The sequence below is a fragment of the Miscanthus floridulus genome, chromosome 3 (assembly GCF_019320115.1).
Source record: "Miscanthus floridulus cultivar M001 chromosome 3, ASM1932011v1, whole genome shotgun sequence".
NCBI lineage: Eukaryota > Viridiplantae > Streptophyta > Magnoliopsida > Poales > Poaceae > Miscanthus > Miscanthus floridulus.
In genome coordinates this window covers 43,645,112-43,659,404 of record NC_089582.1, presented here as the reverse complement: position 1 = coordinate 43,659,404, position 14,293 = coordinate 43,645,112, and the positions used below count along the sequence as shown (strand labels likewise).

The window sequence follows — 14,293 nt, the reverse complement described above, 5'->3', positions numbered from 1 at the left end:
ATGAATCATTACCAAACAAGAAAATAGGAAGGAAGGGCAAAGCTGCCACACCCATTGTGAACTCTGCAGTCAGAAGGAGCAATAGAGTGAGGGCTAGCACTAATGGGTTTAAGATGAACACGTGCGCCACCAAAAACTGCCTGGGCTGCTCTGCTGATATAAGGACCCTAGCACCACACTCTCTGAAGAAGATTGGTACATCTTTATGCAATCTTCAGGAGGATCAGCTGGAGGAAGAAGTTATGACGAAGAAGAAAAAAATGGAGCCAGTGGGAAAGAAGATGAAGAAAAATAAGAAGGACAAGAATGATGATGAAAACACCAATGATGAAAACAAGGATGACAACTAGCTCCTAGGTGCAAGAGGACTTGCCTTGTCTTTTGCTTTGCTAGCCTGTTATGGCTTTTGATTAGTTCTTTAGATCTTTTAGTTGTTTCCTTCAAGTTGTTCAGGATCCTGGTTCACTATAAAAACTGGTTAAACTTAGCTGGTTTTTTTTCTGGCCTTACTGGATAGGCTGTTTAAGCTTTACTGGTTCTTTTGTTATATCCTTTCTGTGCTTTTCTGTGTTTTTCTGTTAAACTTTGGTCTATGGTTTTTCGGTAGAAAGTTTTACTTCCTACCTTGCTGCATTAGAATCCATCTCTGTTTCCCATGTCACACAACAGAGCTTGGAAAGTGCTGAATTGGAATGTCAGAGGCTTAAATTCTGATAAAAAGTGGAACTCCATCAGGGATAAGATAGTAGAAAGCAAGAGTGAAATTGTATGCCTACAAGAGACTAAAAGGGATAACTTTGATGCCAATTTCATCAGCAATATTTGCCCCCCTGATTTTGATTCCTTTGAGTACCTTCCCTCAGTGGGAGCTTCAGGGGGAATCCTGGTGGTTTGGAAGGGCAATGCCTTTTGGGGGAATATGGTATTCAGCAACAGATTTGCTCTTTCCTTGGAATTCACTTCCAAGCTCAACAATGAAACTTGGCTTCTGACTATCATTTATGCCCCTTGCACAGCAGTAGGCAAAAGGGAATTCTTGGAATGGTTTAGGGATATTCAAATGCCTCCTGAAACTGACTGGCTCATTGTTGGTGATTTTAACTTGATTAGAAGACCTGAGGACAGGAATAGGGAAGGGGCTAATCCCAATGAAATGTTCTTGTTTAATGAAGCCATCAACAGTTTTGGTTTGATTGAGTTACCACTGCATGGTAGGCAGTTTACTTGGACAAACAAGCAATTCCCTCCACTTTTGGAAAGATTAGATTAGTTTTTCACTTCACATGGACTTTCAAATTCCTAAATACCTTGGTCAAAACTTTGGTCATAGAAACCTCTGACCACTGGCCTTGCATAGTTGAAATCAGCACAACAATTCCACAGAGTAAGATGTTCAGATTTGAGAACTACTGCCTTAACCGTGAGGACTTCATACCTGCAGTCATTTATCAGTGGATGGAATGGTCCAAATCATATTTCAGATCCTGCTAAGCTCCTAGCAGCCAAGTTTAAAAACCTAAGAAGAGTGCTCAAGGATTGGAGATTAAAACTACCAAAGCTCTCTTTAGCTATTGAGAAAATTAAACTTGTGCTCCATTTTTTGGAATCTATTGAGTTGTTCAGGGACCTATCCTTACCTGAATGGAATTTTAGAAACAAAGTCTCTGAGAAGCTAATCTACTTACTGAAACAGTAAAGAACTTACTAGAAGCAGAGGGGTAAGATCAGATGGGTGAAAGATGGTGATGCAGGCACAAAATTTTTTCATGCTCATTCCACAATCAGACACAGGAAGAACAACATCACCACTTTAAAAGATACCATGGGGAATGCCTTTCATGGGCATGAGCCAAAAGCTGAGCTTCTTTGGAATTCTTTCAAAGATAGAATGGGTCAGTCTGAGTTTAACCAGATGATATTCAGCCTTGATCAGTTCCTGCAGCCAGCTGAGGGCCTTGAGAATTTAGAGATGCCCTTCTCTAAGAATGAAATTGATACAGTGGTGGCCAACCTCCCAAATAACAAATCCCCAGGTCCAGATGGATATAGCAATGAGTTTATAAAGGGATGCTGGCCTCTTATAGCACCTGGCTTCTACAGACTATGTGATGAATTTCACAGGGGATGTCTGCCTGAGGAGCATCAACAATTCTTACATTGTGCTAATCCCAAAAAAGGATGGTCCTCAGAGTGTCTCTGACTATAGGCCAATTTCTTTGCTTAACTCCTCCATCAAGTTGATAACCAAATTACTGGCCAACAGATTACAACAACCTATCATGAGTCTTATTCACTAGAACCAGTATGGATTCATAAAAACCAGGACCATCCAGGACTGCTTGGCTTGGGCACTTGAGTACATACATGTGTGCCACAAATCTAAGAGGGACCTAATCATCTTAAAGCTTGACTTTGAAAAAGCTTTTGACAAGATTGAACATGAAGCAATTCTGTAGATCCTTAAGGCAAAGGGGTTTGGTCAGAAATGGATCAGTTGGGTAAAGTCAATTTTGAGTTCTGGAACTTCCTCAGTGTTGCTTAATAGAATCCTTGGTAAAGTGTTTCATTGTAAAAGAGGTGTTAGACAAGGGGACCCATTGTCCCTACTACTGTTTGTGCTCACTGCTGACCTCTTGCAATCAGTGATCAATAAGGCTAAAGACCAAGGGATATTAAAATTGCTAATTCCATTAAGGTATACAGATGACTTCCCAATTGTGCAGTATGCTGATGACACACTTTTGATAATGGAAGCTTGCAGCAGGCAGCTTTTAGCCTTAAAAGCTCTTCTGCACACCTTTGGTGAGTCTACTGGGCTCAAAGTCAATTATTTGAAATCATTCATGGTTCCTATCAATACAAGCCATTCAAAACTTTAACACCTAGCAAGAACCTTCTGCTGTGAAACTGGAAGTCTGCCATTCACCTATCTAGGACTGCCCCTGAGTCTCACAAAGCCTAGAGTAATTGATTTCTCCCCTTTAGTTTCCAGATGTGAGAGGAGACTAGCTGCAACTTCGATTTTTTTGAATCAAGCTGGGAGACTAGAGGTGACCAACTCAATCTTGACTGCAATGCCAACTTTTTGTATGAGTACTTTTCTGCTTCAGCAATCAGTGATTGAGCAAATAGACAAATTAAGGAAATTATGCCGTTGGAGAGGGGCTGACATCAATGCCAAACAGAAACCAAAAGCAGCTTGGCCATCAGTTTGCAGAGAAAAGAATGAGGGTGGGCTGGGAGTATTGAGCATTAAAACCCAAAATGACGCTCTCTTGATTAAGCATCTTCACAATTTCTTTAATAGAGACAACACCCCTTGGGTCTCTCTAGTCTGGGAACAATATTATGATTCTGGGAAGTTGCCTGGGAGTACTAAAAAAGGTTCATTTTGGCGAAGAGACATTCTGAAACTTTTGGATAAATTCAAAGGTATGGCAAGAGTTGAGATTAACAGTGGAAAATCATGCTTTCTTTGGCAGGACATGTGGGGCAATGAAATCCTTTCCCAACAATTCCCAGAGCTATTTTCCTTTGCCAAGAAAAAGCATATTGTGTTTGCTGAAGGTCATGCTCAGCTACCATTGCATAGCCTCTTCCATCTCCCCCTGTCTGAACAAGCACATGACCAGATGCTGCAGCTTCAAATGTTACTGGAAGAAATCAATGTAAATAAGGACTCAGACAGATGGATCTATATTTGGAATTCAAGCAAATTCTCAGTGAAGAAAACTTATAAGCATCTAAGTGGCCACATAATACCCCATCCTGACTTCAAATGGCTCTGGGCCTGTTCTTGCCAGAGCAAGCACAAGGTTTTTTTCTGGCTTCTTTTAAAGGACCGCCTAAATACAAGAGAGTTACTCAGAAGGAAGAGAATGATCTTGCAAGATTATAATTGCGTCCTATGCAATGCTACTGTGGAGGAATCTCTGAATCACTTATTCTTAGACTGCCCTTTTGCTGCACAATGCTGGGCAATGATCAATGTTCAGGTTAGTTAACAGCTGAACCCCTTCCAGAACCTGCAAAGCTTCAAAGTTCAACTGGGGGTGCCTTTCTTCATAGAGATCATCATACTGATGTGCTGGGCAATTTGGAAGGCAAGAAATGACCTGATCTTTCGGCAAGAAAATCCAAGTATCCCACTTGCTAAGAGCAATTTCAGGAATGAATTTCAGCTCTTCTAAGGGCGAAAAGGAGTTACTACCCACGTATTGAACAATGGATTGTCAATCTAGCGTAGCCAGGTTTCTAGCAGTGCTTGTACTGCTATTTCTTGTAACTTTTTTTTGTCTCTTAGGCTAACCTTTTGCCTTTGCCTTTGCCTTTGTGTCTTACCCTTTTCCTTGTTGTTTTATTTTTGTTTTTGTTTTAAGAGACCGTAGCTCTGTATCTTATTCTTTTGTTTAATGCATTGCTGTAGGGGTGCAAACCCCTCCAGTTCTTTTCAAAAAAAAAAATACTAACCTTGGAGCACCTAGGACAGATGGGTTCCTCCAAATTTTTGAAGCCTCTCGAGTCTTAACACCAAGTAGCCACCCATAAACTGCCACTATTGAGTAAACACAGAGGGAACAAACAGAGCTACTCTCTGTTTTCCTCAAGCTCACGGAATATGACAATAGCCCTATTCATAATGTCAAAAAAAAAAATCCCTACTACTTAGTGGGCGAAACAGTGGCGATACACCACTGCTAATTTATCCAAGACACCAGGTACCACACTCCACTTATCACTGTCTCACTTCCAGTTTGTAACACACACGAACCGGCTATGATGACGGGTGTCGTCCTGTCGTTATTTACTCAAGCCACAAACTACAGTACTGAGAAGGATCGTTTGTTAAATCAATTAAAAGGGACATAAAGCCAGTACTTTGATTCAAATAATCCACATAAAAAACAATGATCTTGTTTTGGTTACTTTCTTGTTTGAATCAATGCAGTGGATGAAATACGGGAATCAATAATGAAATCAAATTGGGTTAGTTTATGGTATGTGTTACTTTCTTGTTTTGCTAGCAGATTCGCTGATTGTCCCTGAATCAATGCCGTGGATGAGTTGCAGGTCGATTCTACCTACTGACGGATCACGAAAAAACACAGTATATGATCTTTCGTCTATCATGCATTCCTGAATTCAGTTTAAACGTTAGTTTGGATGCAGAAATAAAGTGTGTTTCTAGTGTGCACTTTTGTGTTCCTACTGTACAGGTTGAACTGAAGTGTAGTCGACTCTTTTGTTTCTTTCACAAAACAAACATTAACATTTTCTTTACACCAACAAATTACTCCATGTTACAATATCATTCCCACATAGACATCCAAACGAAAAGAGAAGACATGCATGCATCTCCGGATCATTTCCACAACTGCAACGCCAACATCTGTGATGCACTGAAACCTTGAATGCTTTGTTTCCACACTAACCAACACATGAAACGGACAAGACCACCAAAGACTCGGCGGTAAAGAAAGACCTTCAACTTTGGACAGGAACATCATGCAGAGTCGCCACAAGGTGCAGCTGGTTGCGTCTCCTGGCTGTCCCGCCAACTATCGTCTCCATGTCGAGCTCCTCCGGCCGCATCTTCCCCGGCAGGCTCCAATCAAAGTAGTAGAGGAGGCGCGCCACGACGAGCTCCAGCGTGGCCATCCCGAACGCCGAGCCAGGGCACATCCTCCTCCCGCTGCCAAACGGCAGGTACTGAAACTCCGTGCCCTGATAGTCAGCCACACTGTTCTCGAACCTCGTCGGCCTGAACTCCTCGGCGTCGTCGCCCCAGTACTCGGGGCTTCTCGCCATCGCCCACGCGTTGATCATCACCCTAGAACCTTCGGTGACCTCAAAGCCGCCGATGTCGCAGGTCTTCCGGCAGAGACGGGGCAGGAGGAGGGGGAGGGACGGGTGAAGCCTCAGTGTCTCCTTGATCACCAGCCTCGTGTAGTGTAGCGCGTCCATGTGAGACTCGTGGTGCTGTGGGATGATGTTGTTGAAAGCTGTCCGAACCTCTGCCTGTGCCTTCGCCATGGATTCTGGATGTCTGATTAGCTCTGACATGACCCACTCGGCAGTGGACGAAATTGTCTCTGTCCCTGCTATGAATAAATCCTACACATACATAATTCATAGAAAAACAAACAGCAATCAAAATGATAATTTTGCTGGAAAAAATATTTTGATCAGCTACCCCCTATTTTTTATTTAGAAAAAAAGGCAGGCCAGGCGGCGGGGACAAGAGAGACGGCGGCTAGGCGGAGGCAGCGGTGACCCCGCCGGAGTGGGCAGTGGATGGTGATCCTCTTGCTGCTTGGAGAAAAAACAGAGCAGGACTTAGACTTACCACTATGATGGCCTTGATGTTTGCGTTGCCGAAGGGGAAGGCGAACTCCTCGTTGTCCCGGACCCTCAGCATGATGCTCAGAATATTATCTCCTGCAGCTGCAGACTCATCCTTCCACCTCGCCTCGCACTCCTCGATGATCTTGTCGAACAGCTCATCCAGCTGCCGGTGCGCCCTCCACAGCCGGCGTTTCGTCCCAGTCAGGACGTCCACGAACCACAGCGACGGGAAGAGGTCCGAGACGCTGAAACCCGAGGCGTGGCTCAGCACCACAGCCATCGCCGACAGGAACTGCTCCTTGCGCTCGCCGCTGCAGCCGTCGCCGAAGGTCGCCAGCCCCGTGATGGAGTTGGTGCACGACACCAGCAGCCTGCCGAGGTTAAAAGTAGCAGCTTCCTCCCCATCACCGTCGGCGGCGGCGGCGGCGCGGATCTCGGCGACCAGGGACATGGTCTCGCTGTCCCTGATGGGCGCGAAGTGCCTGACCTTGCGCGCGCTGAGGAGCTCGAGCACGCAGAGCTTGCGCAGCGCGCGCCAGTAGTCGCCGTAGGGCGCGAAGGCGAGGTCAAGGTGGCCGTAGCAGATGATCTCCGAGGAGAGGAGGCTCGGCCGCGACGCGAAGCTGAGGTCGTTGCCCTGCAGAACCTCCTGCGCCGCGGCTGGGGAGGAGATCACCACGGTGTCCACCTGCCCCAGCCGCAGGAGCATCACCGGCCCGTGCCTCTCGGCGAGGTCCCAGAGTGCGGCCTGTGGCTGCGAGGTGAGCATGTGGTGGATGCTGCCCACCAAGGGGAACGCCCGTGGACCTGGTGGCCGCCTCTTCTTGGAGCTGGAGTTGGAGTTGGCTCTCAAGGATGATACAAGGATCAGCAGTGGCACGAGGAACAGGAAGATGGTCAGGGCGGAGGTTCCGCTGATCTCCATGATTGCTGAATAGGAGGATCACACAAACTGTGGCGTCCTTCAGATTTCGTGGAGAAGAACCTCTCGTAGGCGTACGAGTTGGCTCCTATAAACAAGTCACAGACCAGAACTACAGTGAATTACTAGTAGACGCGTACTCCACTAGATGCAGCTGGCCCAGTTGCACTTCGAACTTGATGGAAAATTATTTCGTAATAAAAGTTGTAGCAGTTGATGCGCTCTCGTAAAATAACAACCATCGCTGCACAACAACCGGTTGTTTGCCTCCCTCCAACAACCGGTTGTTTTGCTCTCTTCAGCATGCGATTTTCCTGCTCCCTCCGTCCCCACCCCCAGGCCGGCCGCTGCTCCCTCCGCCACCCAGGCCTTACCTCATCCTGATGGCGCCAGTTTCCAGCAGCCAGTAGACAAGGCCTTGGTTATAGAGATAAAGCGCCGTCAGATGGAGGACAAGAAGAGAAAGTTCTATGGGCAATAGCAAGGGAGTAACTGATAGGTACTGAACTATTTCAGTACGGGAGTTGGCCCGATCTTCACGACAGTAGGTCACGATCAAGATAACTTGCAACAAGGCAGGGGAAAATAAAAGGATAACTTGCCGAAGAACAGCGGAGTAACTAGCTTTATACCTGGCCAAGGTTGGATGCGACCAGGCGACGGGGAGAGAGGCACCGAAACCATGAAGACTTCGACTCGATCTCTGAATGACCGCAGAACCACAACCGGAGCTAATCCACACAAGGCGGGACAGCCGTACTGGAACCCGCAAAGCACGAACTAGTGGATCCCAGAGGAATCTCTTCACAAGTCTAGGAAGAACAAGGGTTTGAGTAAGCACTTGGTAGCTCGGCTGCAATATCACTGGAATTATCAAATCATCCAAAAGTCCTTTTCTAGTAACCTAGAGGTAATATTTATACTATGAGAAGTTTCTAAGATAGATGTGAACTGAAGAAGCTAGGTTGGGAGGTGGGAGGTCATCGGCCTAGATCATTCACGAGGTGGTCTTTAGTTTCCGCGCGTCTTCTGGGCTTTGGTGTAGTCTTTAATGTTTTGGTCATAACTCCTTCCTTCATAGCCTTTGGGGAGACAAAAAAATATGACTGTTTCTTCTGGATGGTTCTGTCATGCTGGGTTGACTCGAACGTAGCTCTTCTCTCTGATCCATCCTTGATGTATCCTTGTCTTCCTTCTTGGAGAACCTGAGTAATAACAACATGCACGACTTAGGTAGCTCGAAATTACCATCAATGTTTAATTAAAATTCACAAAGTAGCGTGTGCACCTCTTGCTGTATCTTTCGGGCGCGGCTATGGGTGATTGGTCCCATGGGGACTTGGAGTGGTGTATCAGCTGGTGAGGTGGTCGGAGAGGTCACCGAGGTCGCCGAGGTGGTCGGAGAGGTCGCCGAGGTGGTCGGAGAGGTCCCCGACGCTAGCGTGGGCGTGGTCACATCATCCTCCCCTCTTGAAAAAGAGTTGTCCTCGACTCTTCCAATCCAAAGAATGGAGATAGGTCGGCCACATTAAAATTGGTACTCACACCATAAGTACTAGGCAGATCAATTTCATAAGCATTGTCGTTGATCTTGCGTAGCACTTTGAATGGACCATTAGGTCGGGCTTGCAACTTGCTTTTGCGTTGTTCAGGAAATCTGTCCTTGCGTAGATGCACCCAAACCAAGTCTCCTGGTTCAAATAGCACCTTCTTTCGATCTTTATTGGCGTGCTTCTCATACATCTTTGTCATCTTTTCAATGTTTGTCCGAGCTCTATCATGAAGGTTCTTGACAAACTCGGCTCGCTTGCTTACATCAAAGTTTACACGTTCCTGCATAGGTAAAGGCAAAAGATCTATGGGAGCAGTGGGTTTAAACCCATATACAATTTCAAATGGACAAAATTTAGTGGTCGAGTGTACTGCCCTATTGTATGCAAACTCGACATGTGGCAAACTTTCTTCCCAAAGTTTCAAGTTCTTCTTGAGGATAGCTCGCAGTAGCATTGATAGAGTACGGTTCACAACTTCAATTTGTCCATCCGTTTGTGGATGACACGTCGTAGAGAATAGCAACCGTGTTCCAAGTTTTCCCCACAAAGTTTTTCAAAAGTAACTCAAAAATTTGGTGTCACGATCAGAAACAATGGTTCGTGGCACTCCATGTAGTCGTACAATTTCTTTGAAAAACAATTCAGTGATATGTGAAGCATCATCGCTCTTGTGGCATGGGATAAAATGTGCCATTTTGCTAAAACAATCAACCACAACAAAGATGGAATCCCTTCCCCGCTTGGTTCGAGGTAAACCAAGAACAAAATCCATGGAGATATCTTCCCAAGGCACACTAGGGATAGGTAGAGGAGTGTATAATCCATGAGGATTCACACGAGACTTAGCTTTGTGGCATGATTCGTAGCGAAGAACATGTCTCTCCACATCTCTTCTCATCTTTGGCCAAAAGAAGTGGTCAGTAAGGACTTGTTCTGTCTTCTTGGCGCCAAAATGGCCCATGAGTCCTCCTGTGTGGGCTTCCTGCACAAGTAAAATTCGAACAGAGCAATCTAGAATACATAGTTTGTTAGCTCGAAACAAAAACTCATTATGCACATGAAAGTTTTTCCATCCTTTGCCATCTCGACACTTGCAATATGGTTTAGCAAAATATGAATTAGTTGTATATAAACCTTTTATGCTTTCTAATCCAAGAATCTTAGTGTCAAGTTGGGTTAGCAAAGTGTGATGTCGAGACAACACATCTGCTACAACATTCTCTTTTCCTTTCTTGTATTTGACAATATAGGGAAATGATTCAATGAATTCACACTATTTTGCATGTCTTCTATTCGGTTTTAGTTGTCCTTTAAGGTGTTTCAATGATTTATGATCTGAATGTATCACAAATTCTTTAGGAAAAAGGTAATGCCACCAAGTTTCCAGACTCCGAACAAGAGCATATAATTCTTTATCATAAACTGAATAATTTAGAGTTGGACCACTTAGCTTTTCACTGAAGTATGCAATTGGCCTTTGTTCTTGCATGAGCACACCTCCAATCCCAACTCCACTTGCATCACATTCTATTTCAAATGACTTACCAAAATCTGGGAGTGCAAGGACTGGAGTTGTTGTTAACTTCATCTTCAATTCTTCAAATGCCTTCTGTCGTGCTTCTCCCCACTTGAAAAGCACTTCTTTCTTTGTTAGCTCATTGATTGGTGCAGCAATAGTGCTGAAATCCTTCACGAACCGCCGATAGAAACCAGCAAGTCCAAGGAAGCATTTACTTGGCTCACGTTCTGTGGAGGTGCCCAGTCCCGTACAGCCTTGATCTTTTCTTCATCTACCTCCACTCCTTGTCCTGTAACAACAAATCCAAGAAAGACTACCTTGTCGGTGCAAAAGGTGCACTTTTCAAGGTTAGCATACAATTTCTGTTCACATAGGACGGCAAGCACACATTGGATATGTTCAACATGTTCATCAAGAGACTGGCTGTAAATTAAGATGTCATCAAAGTAAACAACAACAAATTTGCCAATGAAATCTCTAAGCACATGATTCATCAATCTCATAAATGTACTTGGTGCATTGGTTAACCCGAAAGGCATTACCAACCATTCATACAACCCAAATTTTGTTTTAAAGGCTGTTTTCCATTTATCTCCTTCTCTCATGCGAATCTGGTGGTATCCACTTCTTAAATCAATTTTAGTGAATATGATAGCACCACTAAGTTCATCAAGCATATCATCCAGCCGAGGGATGGGGTGTCTATACCTTATGGTAATGTTATTTATTGCTCGGCAATCCACACACATCCGCCAAGACCCATCTTTCTTAGGCACTAAAAGGACAGGAACAACACAAGGTGACAGACTTTCTTGTACGTACCCTTTTCTCATCAATTCTTCCACTTGTCACTGAATCTCCTTGGTTTCTTCCAGGTTGGTGCGGTAGGCAGCACAATTTGGAAGTGAAGCACTGGTCACAAGATCAATTTGATGTTCGATTCCTCTCTTAGGTGGTAGTCCCGTTGGCATTTCATCCAGAAATACATCCTCATATTCCTGTAACACATCAAAGACAACACTTGGCAGGGTACAGGGTAAGTTGTTAGTAGAAAGAAGAGTGTCCTTGTACAGGAGTACGAAGAACATGGCATTGGGTTCACTTAATTCTTTTAGATCCTCTTTCCTAGCCATCATAACTAGATCCTCTTTTCCTGGTGTCTTGGTTCTTTGAAGCTGTGGGGTTTTATTTGGCTTTGGAATCCCTCCCTCACTATTTTTGTGGGCCACTCGTAGGTGGTTCTCGCTCTCTCGCTGTTTTTTCTTAAGATCATCCTTTAAAATTTCCTCCGGTGTTAAAGGAAGCAAAGAAATTCGCTCTCCTTTGTACATGAAAGACAGCTTGTTGGTTCTTCCAAAGATCTGAACATCACGATCAAATAACCAAGGCCTTCCTAACAGCAATTGGCATGCTTCCATTGGAACCACATCACACTCCACATGATCATTGTACCGCCCAATGGAGAAGGAAACAATCACAATATTTGTTACACATAGCGCACCACAATCATTTAACCATTGCATCTTGTATGGAGAAGGGTGGCGCCGCTGTTTTAGTCCCAATCTTTCAACTAATTCTCGACTTGCAATATTATTGCAACTGCCATTGTCAACAATGATTTGACACAACTTGTCCTTGATCATGCCCCGGGTGTGAAAAAGATTGTGCCGCTGATTATTCTCTTCTTTGATAGCAGTAACACTAAGCACACGAAGAGAAATAAAACAATTATGATCTCCTTCATCAGGCTGAATTTCACTCGCGTCCTCTTCAATTTCTTCATCAAATATTGGTCCATCATCTTCTGGATCACTTTCTGATTCCTATTCACCTTTCTTATTTAGCAACATGGTCCTACGGCTTGGACATTGGGCAGCAATGTGCCCACGGCCGTGACACTTATGGCATACAATTTCTCTGCTTCGAGTAGAAGAAGCGGCACCTAAGGCAACGGTTGGGGCTGCTGAATTTGCAGCAAACCACTATTGATTTGCAGGCGATGACGCTGTGGAAGCCGCCATCTTTGAATTAGCAATTGATGGAGAAGATCTAGCTGCAGCTCCTTGAGATCGTCCTCCACCCAAAGACATACTGGAATGCTGTTTGCGCCAAGGGGCAGCAATGGAATGACTGCCATATGATTTTCCGTGGGACTCTTGCTGAATTTTCCTTTCCGTACGCATAGCTTGATCAACTAGATCTTGCAAGGTACGGTAGGGAAACATCTCAACAAAACCAGAAATTTCTTCATTGAGTCCTCCTAAAAATCTTGCCATTTTTGACTCTGCATCTTCTCTGATCCCGACCCGTACCAACAGCAACTCCATCTCCTTATAGTACTCATCAACTGTTCTCTTCCCTTGCTTTAGCATTTGCAGCCGGTTTCTGAGATCACGCTGATAGCTCGAAGGCACAAATCGCCTTTTCATCACTCGCTTCATCTCTTCCCATGTATTAATATAACCAAGACCCAATTCAAGTTGATTCTCTTGTACTTGATTCCACCAAGTAAGAGCATATCCAGAGAACTCCACTGAAGCAAGATTTACACGGCACTGATCTGAAAGGTTATGTACCCTGAAGATTTGATTACACTGCTCAGCCCATTCAAGATACTCATCAGCATTCTCCTTCCTAGTGAATTTTGGAATGTTCAATTTGACTCGAGCAATGTTGTCTGGGTCATCTCTATGACGACGACCACGATGATGATTCCTATCTTCAAAATCAGCACATCGGTGATGGTGATGACGTCGCTCAAACCTTCCGCCATGTGCAAAAGGATTTTCATCATCATAAGATCCTTCATGATCATTGTATTCAGACTCTTCATCTTCAAATCATACATGTCGTCCATGTGCACGATGGCCACCACGCTGATTATCAAAATTAGCACGACGACCACCACCATGTCCTCCATGGCCATCGCTGAAGCGATCAAATCCATGGCCAAAACCAGAATTCTCATCACCAAACTTCTCTTGGTGATTTTCTTCATGACGACGATGTGGCCCTCGGCCTCCCTCCACGGGAAGGCGAGCATCAAGCATCCTCTCCATCGCCTCCACCAGCGAGTTTGCCATGTGGCGCACCTCAGCCCGTGAGACAGGGGGCTCCCCATCTCCATGGTTTCCACCATGAATACTCAAATTGGATCCTGCCATATTAGACTAGTTGCAAGAAAAAAATGGATTAGGTAAATTTATGAAAACACTCGATCTCACCTTTTACTTATCCAAGTTCTTTCCTGATCTCAAGGACCGTGACAGTGCTGGTGTGGCAGCTTCAACGGAGATGGTAGAGAGGTCGTAAGGATTACGAATCGAACGTCCCGGTTCAGGTTTTTGGTGGGGCTATAGGTGGCTAACAACGATGGCTACGGTACTGCCAACCGAGTGGTTTGATGTGCTCAAAGATACGACGTTGCTGCTAATAAGATAACCACCAACTCAAATATGTAAACTGAAATTTTCAGCAATACACCGCAACACAGATCCTTCAAATTCTTTTCACTTCTCTCTCTTTTTTTAACTAATCTTTCCTTTTTTGATCTATTTTTTTATAACACTGACAGCGGTAATGAACGAAACAACTCAAAATATATATAAACGGCGGTGACTAGCAATTCGATGAACACAAAACACACGTAACAGTACCGTGAAATGGTTATAGGTATTTTTTTGTGTGGCTTTGGACTATAGGATATGAAAAAAACAAATATATGAAGTAGATTAAACAAGGATAACGATGTGGATGACGGCAAGACCTACTGTGTCAATCCGAAGCTCTGATACCAGATGATAGGTACTGAACTATTTTAGTACGGGAGTTGGCCCAATCTTCACGACAGTAGGTCATGATCAAGATAACTTGCAACAAGGCCGGGGAAAATAAAAGGATAACTTGCTGAAGAACAGTGGAGTAACTAGCTTTATACCTGGCCAAGGTTGGATG

At 44.5% G+C, this 14,293-nt stretch overlaps 2 protein-coding genes across 2 annotated transcripts; both read right to left on the bottom strand.

Moving 5' to 3' along the window:
* Positions 1–5,238: 5,238 nt before the first annotated feature.
* On the bottom strand, positions 5,239–7,581 carry LOC136545587 (9-beta-pimara-7,15-diene oxidase-like). The gene is made up of 2 exons (XM_066537598.1): positions 6,347–7,581; positions 5,239–6,114 (listed from the first exon to the last, which is right to left on the bottom strand). The coding sequence occupies exons 1-2, from the start codon at positions 7,268–7,270 to the stop codon at positions 5,485–5,487; spliced, it is 1,554 nt and encodes a 517-aa protein (XP_066393695.1). The 5' UTR covers positions 7,271–7,581; the 3' UTR covers positions 5,239–5,484.
* A 1,138-nt stretch (positions 7,582–8,719) lies between these two features.
* Positions 8,720–13,265, bottom strand: LOC136543638 (uncharacterized). The gene is made up of 8 exons (XM_066536025.1): positions 13,103–13,265; positions 12,652–12,899; positions 11,419–12,162; positions 11,192–11,337; positions 10,555–10,762; positions 10,217–10,507; positions 9,656–9,802; positions 8,720–9,100 (listed from the first exon to the last, which is right to left on the bottom strand). The coding sequence occupies exons 1-8, from the start codon at positions 13,263–13,265 to the stop codon at positions 8,720–8,722; spliced, it is 2,328 nt and encodes a 775-aa protein (XP_066392122.1).
* Between the last annotated feature and the right edge of the window lie 1,028 nt (positions 13,266–14,293).

Coding starts and splice junctions, on each gene's coding strand:
- LOC136545587 (XM_066537598.1), bottom strand. CDS start 7,270: ATGGAGATCAGCGGAACCTCCGCCCTGACCATCTTCCTGTTCCTCGTG. Junction 6,115..6,346: donor ACATCAAGGCCATCATAGTG/GTAAGTCTAAGT, acceptor ATGTATGTGTAG/GATTTATTCATAGCAGGGAC.
- LOC136543638 (XM_066536025.1), bottom strand. CDS start 13,265: ATGGCCATGGAGGACATGGTGGTGGTCGTCGTGCTAATTTTGATAATC. Junction 10,763..11,191: donor GAAGAAACCAAGGAGATTCA/GTGACAAGTGGA, acceptor CTTAATTTACAG/CCAGTCTCTTGATGAACATG. Junction 9,101..9,655: donor GCCACAAAGCTAAGTCTCGT/GTGAATCCTCAT, acceptor TTACCTATGCAG/GAACGTGTAAACTTTGATGT.